The sequence below is a fragment of the Stenella coeruleoalba genome (assembly GCF_951394435.1).
Source record: "Stenella coeruleoalba genome assembly, chromosome: 12".
Taxonomy (NCBI): domain Eukaryota; kingdom Metazoa; phylum Chordata; class Mammalia; order Artiodactyla; family Delphinidae; genus Stenella; species Stenella coeruleoalba.
Window position 1 is genome coordinate 19,743,376 of NC_137158.1, and position 13,335 is coordinate 19,756,710.

The 13,335-nt window shown below is 42.6% G+C and overlaps 2 protein-coding genes across 3 annotated transcripts in view; both read left to right on the top strand.

The window, feature by feature from the left end:
* The first annotated feature begins 2,171 nt into the window (after positions 1 to 2,171).
* RIPPLY2 (ripply transcriptional repressor 2) lies at positions 2,172 to 6,131 on the top strand. The gene is made up of 3 exons (XM_079938667.1): positions 2,172 to 2,549; positions 2,864 to 2,928; positions 5,954 to 6,131. The coding sequence occupies exons 1-3, from the start codon at positions 2,184 to 2,186 to the stop codon at positions 6,099 to 6,101; spliced, it is 579 nt and encodes a 192-aa protein (XP_079794793.1). The 5' UTR covers positions 2,172 to 2,183; the 3' UTR covers positions 6,102 to 6,131.
* A 2,127-nt stretch (positions 6,132 to 8,258) lies between these two features.
* The window catches only part of LOC307195037 (cytochrome b5 reductase 4), an 82,227-nt gene continuing 77,150 nt past the window's right edge, over positions 8,259 to 13,335 (top strand). For both annotated transcript variants that reach the window (XM_079938665.1, XM_079938666.1), the window contains exon 1: positions 8,259 to 8,500. In XM_079938665.1, coding sequence (XP_079794791.1) covers positions 8,426 to 8,500 — 75 coding nt within the window. In that variant the 5' untranslated portion in view covers positions 8,259 to 8,425. The remainder of the gene's footprint in view (positions 8,501 to 13,335) is intronic.

Genomic DNA, 13,335 nt, shown 5'->3' on the forward strand with positions numbered 1-13,335 from the left:
GCTTCCTTGAGCACTATTAACAGAATGAAAGAACATAAAAGCATCTCACTTGCTCTTCCTCCTATATTCCGTTCTCCTCATCTTTTTTGAGCCATCAACATCAACCCACTTAAGCAGCCTAGAAACCTAAAAGCATATCTAAACTTCATGTTCATGTCCACCCACATTTTATGATTCAGGTAGTTCTGCAGATTCTATTTCTAAGTATCCGTCAAATATATTCTTTCATTCCCATCCTTAGTATACATCTTCTCATTATCTGTTGCCTGAACTATTGCAATGAGTTTGTAAATGATTTCCTAGTCTCTAGTGTCAGACTTCCCTAAATCCATATGGCTGCCAGAGTAATTTCTATAAAAAGAAAACTTTGGTTATTCCACCCTCCTGCTTAAAATCTCTCACCAGGGCTTACAGAATAAAGCTTAAGTGCTTTATAATGGTATATTAGATTCTAAATAGTCCAAGCCTTTTCTCCCTTCTCAGCCACATCTCTGCTCCAGCAACACCTACTCCCTAGAAGCACTGCCCCTTCTCCCACTCCTGCACCACACACACACACACACACACAGACTCCACTATTTCTTGACTGATTCTTCTAGAAATCCCAATTTTGGTTTCTTTTGCTTTAAGAAGGCTTTCCTGGTTGCAACCAACAGACTTATCACTTCCCTCCCTTGTACTACTTCTTTGCTTAAAATGTGCTTTTGTTATTGAACGTGGCAATTAAAAAAAATCTTTGCTCATGTGGCCACTGTGATGGCCATAGATGGCAATGACTGCGATCCTCTTGAGAATAGGGGGATATCTTATTCACAATTATATCTGGAAAGTGCAGACCTTAGCACATTACGGATACCCTAAAAGATGTTTACAAAATGGATACGATAAACCATTTCATCAGATAGCTTAGCATCTGTTAAGTGTTTAGATTTTTTTATATAACAAAATTTATTGAGAGTTTACTATGTGTCAGGCACTGTAGCAAACATGCTATAAGTTTTATTTTATTTAGCCTAACAATACTTCTAGGGCACTGAGACATGCGTTAGATACCTATCCTCACTGATTTCACTATCTGAAGCAAACCCTTTCTCACCTTCCTGACAGGTAGATCATTGTAGGCCCTTGGGTATTAATTAGATGGATTTCTCAGTAATTGAATGGATAGCAGAGACATTATAGCCTACATTTGGGGTTCTTCTCTACAACTTTCAAGAGGAAGTTCAGCTCTATTATTTAAAACATTTTGGACAAAAATCGTGACATTTATATATCATCTTTTCTTGGAAGCATAACTTTTTTTTTTTTTTAACCAAGATTCATGGACCTCTGTGATAAGTAAGGGGTAACTTAAATAAGAGAAACAGGCACAGAGAGGTTGACTAAGTTATTCCACATCATAACTTTCCAGGATTTCATTATTATTCCACACATACCCAACACCCACAAAAGAACTTGCTAATTATCACTGAGTGACAAAATGCCAAGAGTGACAGAATTGTATAGATGACACTCAAGACTTATCTTTGGAGGACACTGATAAGATGTTGGGGAAAATGGCAAAGACGAGAAGACAGAGTAGAATTCTATGCCAAAATCCTATGACTCCAGGCTCTGGTCCTCTAGGTTGAAACATTCAGTCTTTTACAATTAAACTCTTGTGAATCTTTAATCTTCAAATAATAATAGGCAGATGGAGGAACCTAGTCTGTCAGTACATTAAAAAACAAACAAATCCTCCCCGAACCGATATTCCTTTCGTAAGGAGTGCAGAACCAGTGGCATTTGCTGAAGGCGAAAAGCCGTGAGACTGTCGAGCAGTAATGACCCGCCACTCGGCCTTTTTTTGCAGTAATACACAAAACGTGTAGAATCGCTTAAGTTTAACCCGTCCTAGCCTCTTCACTAGGAAACTGGTCGCTCGGGCGAATGTTGTTTTCCACCCCCCGCAGACAAGTGTGGAAGAGCGATTAACACTCGCTTGACAAACCCGCTCCCCGGGCCATTTGGGAGTTGCACGCGTTCGCCCCCGGGGTTCGGGCCGCTGCGCCTTCACGCGCAGCCTTTTTGTTTACGCGGAGAGAGGGGAGGAGAGGGAGAGGACGTGTAAAGATGTAGCGGGCCGCGGGGGCTATATAAGGCTTCGGGCTCGGGCCGGGTGGGTGCCAGGGGCCAGCCTGCCCATGGAGATCGCGGAGACCACGGAGACCCCAGGCGGCCAGCGCGCGCGCTGCCGCCTCCAGCTGCCAGCCGCTACCGAACGCCAGACGCGGCGCGGGGGCGCGGACCCCGGATACCGCGTCTCTGTCCCGCCCTGCGCCTCCCCCGCTCCATCCCTCCCGCCTGCGCCTCCCCAGCTCCTCCCCTCCGCTCTCTCACCCCCGCACCCTCTAGGCCCTCGCTCAGATGCGGTCGGTTCTCCCGGGTCGGGGCTCACTGCTCCTCTGCGCGCCTTCCGCTGCCCACCTCGCAGATCCGCAGGCTTCTGGAGACCGTGGGTGGAAGACAGTGGCGAGGAGGAAGAGGCGCCGCACCACGCCGCGGAGGCGGTGAGTGAGCCGCGCATCCCGGGGGCGCTGTTGATCGATCAACGCAGGCTACGCCGGGCCCCAGGGAGACGCGCGCCAGGCCTTCCCCTCGCTTAAGATCGCGCCTGCTGGTGGCCATACCGGTGGCCCTGTCGGTGCTGAAGCGACGAGTGCGTCCTCCAGAGCTACTGGCACGAACAGATCGGGCCGGAAGCGAGGCTACTGAGAGCCCCGCGGTCACATTCCCCGCAGACGAGAGGAAAGCCTGGTCGCCAGGGTTTGCAGTTTTTTTAGAAGGTGAGTGCTAACTTCGATCCATTTCCTTACACCCCCAGATGCCAGATGGCCCCGGAATAACGGACGCCTCAGAAAAGCTTTCCCGATACAGACACCCAGTCAGGTGAGTGACAGGCCTCATCGAAGGTCTGTCTGCAGCCACAGGGAAGAGCCGGGGGCCTCGTCCGGCCCTGCTCAGCAGCTGGTCCTGAAGTTTTTCTCTTTTGGAAAACCTATCTTTAACGTTTCTTTAATCTTCCTCGTCCCTTTACTCATCGAACTGGAAAATGTAGGAGCTCACGCTCTCCCCTGAAAGAACTGTTAATCAGTGCACACTTAGTAAACACTTAAAAAATGTATTATGAAGAGGGAAAGCGGGCGGTGTTAGTAAAAGTAGAAAGGTGACATCTTGTGCCTGCAAAACAATTTCTTTTTAATGCCAAAGGGTTCAAGTGAAATTGACTTCACACCAGGCAGAGTGTGTATATTCTTTTTCTCTTGCAAACCAGAAGGAAGAATGGTATTCACAATCATGGTTTACAGCAAACTGAACAAATCGAGCTTGACGTGTAAGACAAAAAGGAAATATGATGAAAATCCTAAAGACTACTAAGGATCACAAAAGGGACCAACAGTTATTTGACCTAACAATTAGGAGCTAGTTTACTGTTCCTAGCTACTGGGAAGTCAGCCTTCCTGCAAGATTCTTTGTAGCTTTTAATCAGGTGGAAAGTTAATTCTGCAGTTTGCCTGCCTTAGAGAGCTGTTAGATGAAGAGCTATATAATGTTTGTAGAATGTGTATATGTTTATAATAGCACATAGTAGTCGATACATGTTGATTAATTTCCTACCTTTTGCTAGAACTTGTGAAGGACAGAGAAAAAAATAATCACAGCCCTTTGGAAGTGTTTTAGTAGTTTAGCTTGGTCAATTTTATAACTAACTCTGTCAGAGGGGGTGGAGAAGGGTCAGGGAAGTGTGTATCATAGGTGTGATTACCTGGCTGAGTCTTGAAGTTAACCAGATGGATGGTAGGTCGGGAACGTGGGAGCAGAAGAAATAGCATAGAAAAAGAGAACAGCATGGTTCCTTCTGGGAGCATCAAGGAACTGGCATTTGGGTGTGTGAAGCTGTGGTCATTTCACCAGGGAAGGCAGAGGCCAGGTCTTGTACACCTTGGTACAAGAGTTTTGTCCTGATCCTGTATGTGGCATTGGGAACTCATGGACTTTATTCTGTAGATGGTATTGGGGATTACTCAAAGGATTTTAACCAAAACAGTAATGTGATCAGATTTATGTTTCAGAAAAATCACTAAGGAAATGGTATATAGCTTTAGTTAGAACACCAAAAGTGAAATTGGAAGTTATTGCAGTTCAGGCATTGGAAGCGAGGATGGGACTGGATGAATCTGGGGAATACTTAGGTGACACAGTAGATTAGGCTTATGATGTATTGGATATGGTAGGTAAAGTAGAAGTAAAAAGACAGAATGACGCGCAAGTTGGTGGAACTGTAGATCAAGATACTGAGTCGAATTTTCCATTTGTCATATTTAATGTGCCTATGGTGCCTCCAAGTAGATATTCCAGTAGAGAGCAGCATATACAGGTTTGTGGTCCAAAGTCAAGTTCTTAAGTGGAAATACAGACAGACTTGGGAACCTTTGGTAAATTGGGGAAATCATGGCAGTGGGTCAGGTCATCTGGAGGAGTGAGAGAGGAGAAATGATCACTCTTGATAAAATGGTGGGGGAAGGCCAGCATCTAACCTGTCTACAGAGAAAGAGAGGTCCACAAAGGTGACTGGGAAGAATCACTCAGAACAGGGGAGAATTCAGTAAAGTATGAAGTCCCTGGAAGAAAAATGGCCAGTGAGAGATTCCGGGGGAGAGAGAGTGTGAGAACAATTAAACAACGTTCTTTGGGTTTGGCAGTTTTACACATTAGAAAATCAACTGCTTCCTATATAAGCACTTCCGTTTTTGAACTACTGTAGCAGTTTCTTTGTATTTCTCTTAAGTTTATTGTATTTTTATTAAGTTCTATCTTGAGTAGTAATGTGTGTTTCTGATTCTTTTTACTCAGTTGTCAACTTCATGAAGGTAGGGACCATGATTTATTCATCTTTGAATTATGTTTGACGCAAGAGATCACTAAAATATTTATTGAATGACTGAATTACTGATGGTTGTTTATTTAGGCACCCAGTTGATAAGCTTAAAAAAAAAACTATTTGGCTAGAAACGTTTATAAACTACACGGCCTACTTTTTTGCCTTTTAAAATAGAGTATAGCGAACATATGTAACTTTCTCTTTGTTAGAATCAGTCTATTATATGCGTATGTGGGGCTATTTATTGTATACTAAAATACTGTGTACTGTAGCTGGGGATTCAGCCTTGTCCTTTTATTTTACTTGGATGAAACATAATAGAAGATCAGATGGCAAGATTAATATTTGTTGGAAATTTGAAGTTTTGAGGTAATCACGTTTACATACAAATTATTTGTATAAAACCAGTCTAATTCTCAACATCTTAATATGGTGTTCCAAAATTTAGTTGGGTGGGGAAAGGGGAGAGAGATGGGCTCGAGGTTGGGGTCAGAGGTAGCCTTTTGAAAAGGTTGCTTTTTGTACTTTTGTAAACTTGATTTGGTTCCATCTGTAACTAAGAGCTAAGTCTGAGTTTCAAGCAAAATACTAGGTAATTTATGCCTATGTGTAAGATGCATAATACTTTGATGTCTTTATAAAGTTGGCTATCATCACAATTTTTAATGTCATGGTAGGATTCATTTTTTTCCCCAAAGGAATTTGGAAGACAAACCTTCTTCTGTATTTTGTAAGAATAAATATATCCATAATGGCTGAAGTAAGTTAAATATTGATCTTACGCTCACGAAGGGTTTAGTGTCAATTTGTTTGGTCCAATTTATAGCTTGGATAAAGATTTAAAGTAATTAACCAGTTATTGATACTTTGTCAAGTAGACTCCATGAAAGCTGTGATAGTAGCATTTTAAACTATCTAAATGCATAAATCAGTTGTTAAATATATGGAGATTTTGAAATTTGAACGTTTCATGAGTAGAAGGATTCTGAATGTGAAAAAAATAAAGCATATTATGTTGTCTGCTTCTTTCAGACTATTTTGGCCAAAATCAAAGTGTTACGATTACTTATATCAAGAAGCAGAAGTTCTTCTGAAAAAATTTCCAATTCAAGCCACAATTTCATTTTATGAAGATTCTGATAGCGAAGAAGAAATTGAGGAGCTGATCTGTGAAAATTAATCTGATTACTTTTGATGACATTCAAAGCTTGTAGGTACAAATTAGATTAGTGTACAAATGTATCATAATCCTTTTAAATTAACTTATTTGTATATAAATTATTAATAAAATGAACTATTTAGTAATTACTATGGTAGTTTGGCCTTTTTTATCCCCACACTATAATTCAATGTTGGAATTTAAAAATAGGTTTTATTTATAATGGAACCTTGATTGTATTATAAACATTTGGGGCTTATAAAAGATAATTTGGTTCTCTTCATCAAATTACAAATTTATCTTCAGTTATAATTTTGAAAATAAAACTTTTCAAAGAAAGACAATATTTAATTTTCAAGACTGAATCTTGTGACATATGGTATTTCCTACCGAGCCCCATTGGATGTTGTAGTTACAGATGAATATTATCTTACTAGATAATGAGGACAATCCTCTTATGTTTCCAATCACACATTATTATTATGTATTAGCTAGTAGATGGTGAAAATGTTGTAAATCATTGTCTATAATTGAGATTGGGAATCAATGTTAGGGCTATTAAATTGTAGGGATTTTAATGAATGATGAGTCAAGTAATTCTTACTTTAATACCCTTCTGCTGTCCTCAAATCCAGTAGTAAAATAGCATGGGTGTTTAGTACTTATGGCACTACATTGAGGGATCCCCAGAATTAAAACAAAACATTTAAATGGATGTGACTTACATGGAGTCTAAAAAAGGGGAGACAAAAGGCCAGAATTTGATAGTATTTTTTTTCCATTTCTGTCCACGAGGGAGCTAGGAAATTTGGCAGATAGGAGACATTCTCCAACTGCATCACCTTCCATCGCTGCTGTGGTTCCCTGCTCCTGATACTCATGTAACGATTTTCACATAGGAAGTGAAATAAGAAATTCTTAGAGATTAGCTTTTTTTGTTGTTGTTAAACATAGACTTATAGAAGAATACATCATCTTTTAATGAAAGAGAAAACAGGAGCACTTTGCATGGGAGAGGTAACATAGTAAACTATGATCATGAAGTTCTTTTAGCTCAAATACAATCTTTGCAGTGGCAAGCAATTGAAATATAAGCATTGATTTCCAGGCACTTTAAGGACAAAGGAATTGAAATAGAGCAAGTTCAAACCATGTTTCAGAGTCAGGAAAAGTTAGTAATGGCAGGAGGATGGAGAGTTACTTAGAACTATATTTCTTTTCCTGAAAACTTCTTCTTTTACTGGGTTCTGCTCTCAGGATATGTGTGTTCCCCAAGAGATATGCAAAAAACCCACCAGGTCACCAATCTGGACCTTGAGTATTAGGGACTGGTGTTTACCTGCACAGTATTTGTGCTGCTGTCATTAATAGGGTGGAATAGTATGAAAAGCCACAGCCACATTTATTGAGTGCCTACTATTAGCCAGGCACTGTGCTAGGTAATTTGCACTTGACGTCTCACTTAATTCTTACTAAAACCTAAATCCATTATGCAGATGGGAAATGAGGCATTGAGATACTAAAGTAACCTGCAGAAGGATGCTCATTTAGTAGCTGCAGGGGTGGCATCCAAACGAAACCTATCTGACTCTTGAACGTGGCTAGCTGTTCAGCGCTACATTTGGACAAAGGCTGCATCAGTTCTCAGTCCCCTTTATCTTTCAGGGAAGAGAGGAAGTTAGATGAGGAGGAAGAACTTGTGAGTGGGTGAATGGAGCAGAAAGAGACTTTACTAACCTCTGCGACTCATTCGTTAATCATTAGCGAGAGTTCTTAAAGGTGAAGTGTGCTCTTCACCTAGCAGGAGTGACTGTTTGCATTTGACATCTTAACTCTTAAAGGTTCTCTTTCCTGTACAGCGTGGTGCCTTAGAAGAGAGAGTTTCTGAGAAATCAAAATGCCTTATTCCATATTCAAGCAGTGTGATGGTAGTGCTTCAACAATGGGCAGACACTTGTGTTCTGGGTTAACAGGCGTCTCCAAGAATTTATTCTCAGATTCAGTCAGCACCAAGGCTTAGGAACAGCTTCACCCTTTAATCTTTCCACGGAACAGCTGTCACCTCTTCGCGATGCTGAAATTCAGGGTGCGGGACGAACGGAGCATGCGTACTTTGCCCTGATTCCACCCCCGCCGGCTCTCCGTTGGTCTCGTTGGCTCCGCCCCTCGCGTCCTCGACGTTCTGCGTCATGGCGCGCCTCACCCCGGGCGACCCCGGAAGTGGGTCGGGGGCTTGGCCTCTGCCCGGCCTCGGAGCCGGAGCCGGAGGTGTTACCTGGAGGGGTCGCGCCGAGCTATTCAGTCGGGCGGCGTACCCCGGGCAGCGCCCGGGCTAAGAGTCCAGGATGCTGAACGTCCCTTCCCAGTCTTTCCCGGGCCCCAGCTCGCAGCAGCGCGTCTCCTCCGGGGGGCGTAGCAAGGTAAGCGGGTGACTCCGGCGGTCTCGTGCCGCAGCCCTCCCTTCTCGCCAGCGTTTCATGCTCCGGCACAGTCCTTTCTCTCCTTCCGTACCCTCTCCCGCCTCCTGTCCCCACCTCTAGCTTTCGTTCCCTCCCGCCCTTGCTGGCGATCTCTTTCAGATCCCATGCCGTTTCCAGTCCTCGAACTCTACTAACCTCTCTCCCTCTTACGTACTGGCCCCTTTTCTTTCCCATCCCATTATCCCGTTCTGTCAGTTCCCTTCTTCCAACTCTTTCCCCATTAATTAAATTCAGATGTATGATAGGTCCAGGCTCTGTGCGTCCTATATTGTAGGGATTCAGTATTAGCTTCCTTCCTTAAACATAACCTCCTCTCCGTTCTTTTGTTCACTTTCCGAAGGGGTTGTGAGCGATGTGAGTTCCCTAGAAGAGAGGAAAAGCTGAGCACTAGCGACAGAGACCAGTGATCATCCCACCAAGGGTGGGGACTCCGGGAGCTAGGGAAGATTGGAGAAGCGAGAACAAGTGTCTGCAAACCTCCAGTTAGGTTTACGGACGCTTCTCCAAGTCACACTGCCTTTCTGTCTTCCTCTGGTACCTGATTGTTTTATCACTGCCTTTCCTACTGATGTCATTTGCTGACTCTGAAGCTAATATAATACTCTTTAACTTTTTGTTGCACGTAGCTTCTGTTACCAACAGGCGGAACACAAATGTGTTTTATATTTGCAGAATTTAATAGAATTGTCTCCTGTGTTCATTGCAACATGAATGCTGCTTGTTTCTGTTGATTGTTAGTTCCTCATTCAATAACCACATCTTCATGTTTTGTTTGCAAGACTTCCACCTACTCGGGCCACTCCTTTTTCATTTCTGGACTCTTGAGCCTTAGCATTGACATCATTTGGGAACTTCACCAACTTTCTCTATGTTCTCCACATGGACCTGGAGTTTGACTCTAGATCACAATTATGGGTTCAGGGATCTGTAGCTTTCATTAGATTTTCAGAAGTCTATCACCCCAACTGTAATAATAATAAAACTGAGATTTATTTAGTGCTTACTGAAGACCTCAGTGCTTTACATGTATTAACTTGTTTAATCTTTCTAATGATCCTATGAAGTGGGTGCTTTCGTTATCTCCATTTCACAGAAAAGAAAACTGGTTAAGAAATGCTGCCTTGGACCCAGTGATGTGATGTGACTCTGACTGTGACTTTTCACTTATTGCTGCATATATTATGCAGCCATCCAGTCGTGTGTCCTCGTCTCCTTGGTGTTTGACCTGCTTCCCTCCTTAAGCTAAGTGCTTGGCTGAATAGTAGAGCCTTTTCAAAGAAAGCATCTCTGGATTAGAATATGAGAGTTGCTGCCCTTCTCCATTAAAACTACCAGCCATGTTCTCAGTATCATTTAAAGGAGAAAACTTAGAGGCAAAGACAAACGTTTCCCCAGGTGGTGATGGGAAAGGTGAGTCTTTGGGTCCAGAAAGAGAATAAAATGCGATTATTCTGCAATTCAAGAGAAAACTCAGACGATTTTTTCCCCCTTTGTGAAATTGTTGCCGAACTGAACTTGAGTTCGTTTTCCCGACGCGCAGCGAAGGCCATCTCCTGATACTGGGTTGTGGTGGAGGAAAGTGCAGCGGTTATTTGCAGGGCGCCAAGCAAGGAGAACGGGCAGCTAGTGCTCAGAACACCCAGATTCCCCGATGGCTTTCAGGCAAGCGTTATCAAAGGCAACATTTGGGGTGAGGGTCCAGGGAGCATGATTAGCTTGCGGACATTCTTCTGTTTGGTTGGTGGTGAGGTAACATGGTGATATTTTAGAAATCTCAATCCACAACCTTCTTGTTCCAGCCAGGCTGGGGCCTTTGTGTTTGTGGTCAGCAGTTTCTATCCCTTGGGGTCCTGGTTGCTGTAAAAGAACTCAAGGATATGCATCATGTTGTTGTGTGTATCTCTTCAGGAGGGACTAGGAGTCCTGTGACTATTGTTCAAGCTCTTAGTAGTTTTCTTGCTTGACTACTTTTCCTTGGTTTCTGCATTTTCTCACTTCTATAGTCATTAGCTGTTTGATTCTGCTCTTTGGAACTCTGGGAAGGCCTAGGAGACTGAAGCTTTTTCTACAAATAAGAAGCAGAGACATGGAGACCCTACCATATTTGGGTCTCAGTACCGTATTTATTGAGACCCTACCATATGCTGGAGATGTGATCTCTGTTGGGGAGGGGGAAATTTCTACAGAATTGACACAAGACAGATTAGCAGGAGAAAAAGAAACAAACTTAATTGGCATGCACAGAAATCTTGTAGAAATGGGATCTAATGTTATGAGTCTAAGCTTGTACTGCTCGCAGCACGACAGGCCAATAAGGGGGAGACAAATTGCTGGGGCAAGGAATCATGACTTTATTTGAAAAGCCGGCAAACGGAGGAGCTGGTGGGCTCATCCCCCAAAGAACCATCTTGCCTGAGTTAGAATTCAGGCTTCTTTTATACTAGAAGGGGAGGGAGTAAAGTCAAACATTCCCTGTTTCCCATCAGCCTCCAGAGAGGATGTGTTAATTTCTTCGTCCCTGCAGTCATTCGCAGGTGGGCCTGGTCAGGATGTTTCCTGTGAGCTAAACAAAGGTATTTTAGCTTAATGCTCATTGCCCGGATAGCCGGGTTCCCAGAGATGGGCCGTTATGTATAATTTAAACTTATAGGCGACATCCCTTTAGTGATTAACTTGTAATAGATTCTTCCCTATTACACTAAGGACTGGCCAAAGCTGGCAGCTTTTGTACTTTTTAGACAGACAGTACATTTGAGAGGAATTGATGGGACAAAGAAACTTAGGTCTGGATACTGAATTGGTAAGGAATTTGAGCAAAGTTTGGGCCTGGGTGGTAAATTAGTAAACAAATAACAAGATTTGTTTACAGGCTTCTTGGCCCTGAATTTCCAATCTCTGGTGAGAAGGATGTGTTTCTACCTCCCAGTAGAGGGAGGGCACCTTTCACATGGGAGATTTATTTCCTGCTTTCAGGGAGATAAAAAGGACAGTCAAGGTGTTCCTCTTGCATGGCCTGCCCTGGGCCCCAACATCTCTGTTGTCAAAGAGTTTAGTCCAGCAAGCTTCACAGACTAGTAAAGAGGCAGTTATAAATACCATAGGGACTGTAACAGTCTGTTATGACCTTGAACGAGTCGGGGTCAGAAAAGGCTTCTGGAGGAAGTAATGTCTGTGGGGGAGAGAGCGGAATCAGTTTCCATTTACCTAAAAGCATAGAATGGGAAGGGGCAAAAGTTAAAACGTGGAGCTAGTGAGGTAAACTATGACCAGATGACGAAGGGCCTAGTAAACCACTCGAGGGCATTTAGAGACACTACTATAAGCATTATGAGGAGCCACTGAAGGAGGGAGGGTCCTAGATTAGATTTGCATTTCCAAAAGATTACTTTTAACTACCCTGCAGGTGATAGAATGGTGAAAGAAGTGGTTTGGGATGGGAAAGATCATATGTATTCTCACACTTTACTTCATTTATGAAGACCAAGAGACCTAGAGAGTTTTAGCGATGGTAAGATTGGGATGATGTGGATTGGTAAGAAGGAATGTGAAGCTGGAAAGGCACCACAGACCTATTAACTTGGTTATTTTGGGGGCAATTGAATATCTGAAACAGATATGATTCGGGAAAGTGAGGTGTGTGTTTTAGTACTTTCGGGCCGCTCTAACCGAATATCACAGGTGGCTTATAAACAACAGAAATGTATTTCTCACACCTCTGGCGACTGGGAAGTCCAAGATCAATGCCCTGGCCATTTCTGTGTCTGGTGAGACCCTGATTCCTGGTTTGTAGCCATCTTTTTAGTGTCCTTACTTGGCGGAAGGGGTGAGGGAATTCCCTAATGCCTGTTTTATAAGGGCACTAATCCCAACAACTTTATCACCCACCAGAGGCCTTATTTCTAGTACCATCACATTGAGGATTAGGATTTCAATCTATTTTGGGGGGACACAAATAGCAATAAACTTCCTTGAATATGACTGCTTTTATGTTAAACAATTATCTGGTACTATGTTACAAACTAGTTATACAGGTTAGATGTCTTGAAAAATTTCCACTAGGGTGTCTCAACTGCTTAAAACACTAATTGTACCTCTTATCTAAAAGCTTTGAAAATGTATTTTGTAAAAAAACCCCAAACCCACAAAATCCCAAACATCCTGTTATTAAACCCTCTAGGCAGGAGAAAGCAAAGTTTTGTGCAAAGCCCAGGTAATAAATAATTTAGGCTTTGAGGGCGTCATAAGGATTCAGTCTCTTCACCACCAGCACCACCACCATGGGTGGAAATTACTCGTAGCTCAAGGGCTATATAGAAACGGGCATAGGCCAGTTTGCCAACCCCTTCCCTAGAGTGTGACAGTTTAGAGACATTATTATAAGGAATATGGGGAACCACCGTTTTATTATTTTCCATTATTTGATAACCTTTGTTTCTCAGTGGATTCTTAGAAAACATATTACCATCTCATGTGATTTCTAATATTCTGTGTATGTTGAAAATCCAGAAAATCAACTTCAGCCAGTTTCTGTTTTCTTCTATCAAATCTATTGATTTTTAAGGCAAAGAAATTTTGGTCCAAATTGGTAAGCGACTAGAACATATTAGCGGTAGAGCCAGGACCAAAATTTGTTTTCTGACTCTGGGTTCAGTACTATCCTTGTACTATGATACCATTTGGATGGACATTTGTGTGCCAGAATTTCTAAGCCCCACCTCATGGCCCAGGTACTTTATATAGCGTTCCATTTATAATTCTGATACCACGTCCTAAAG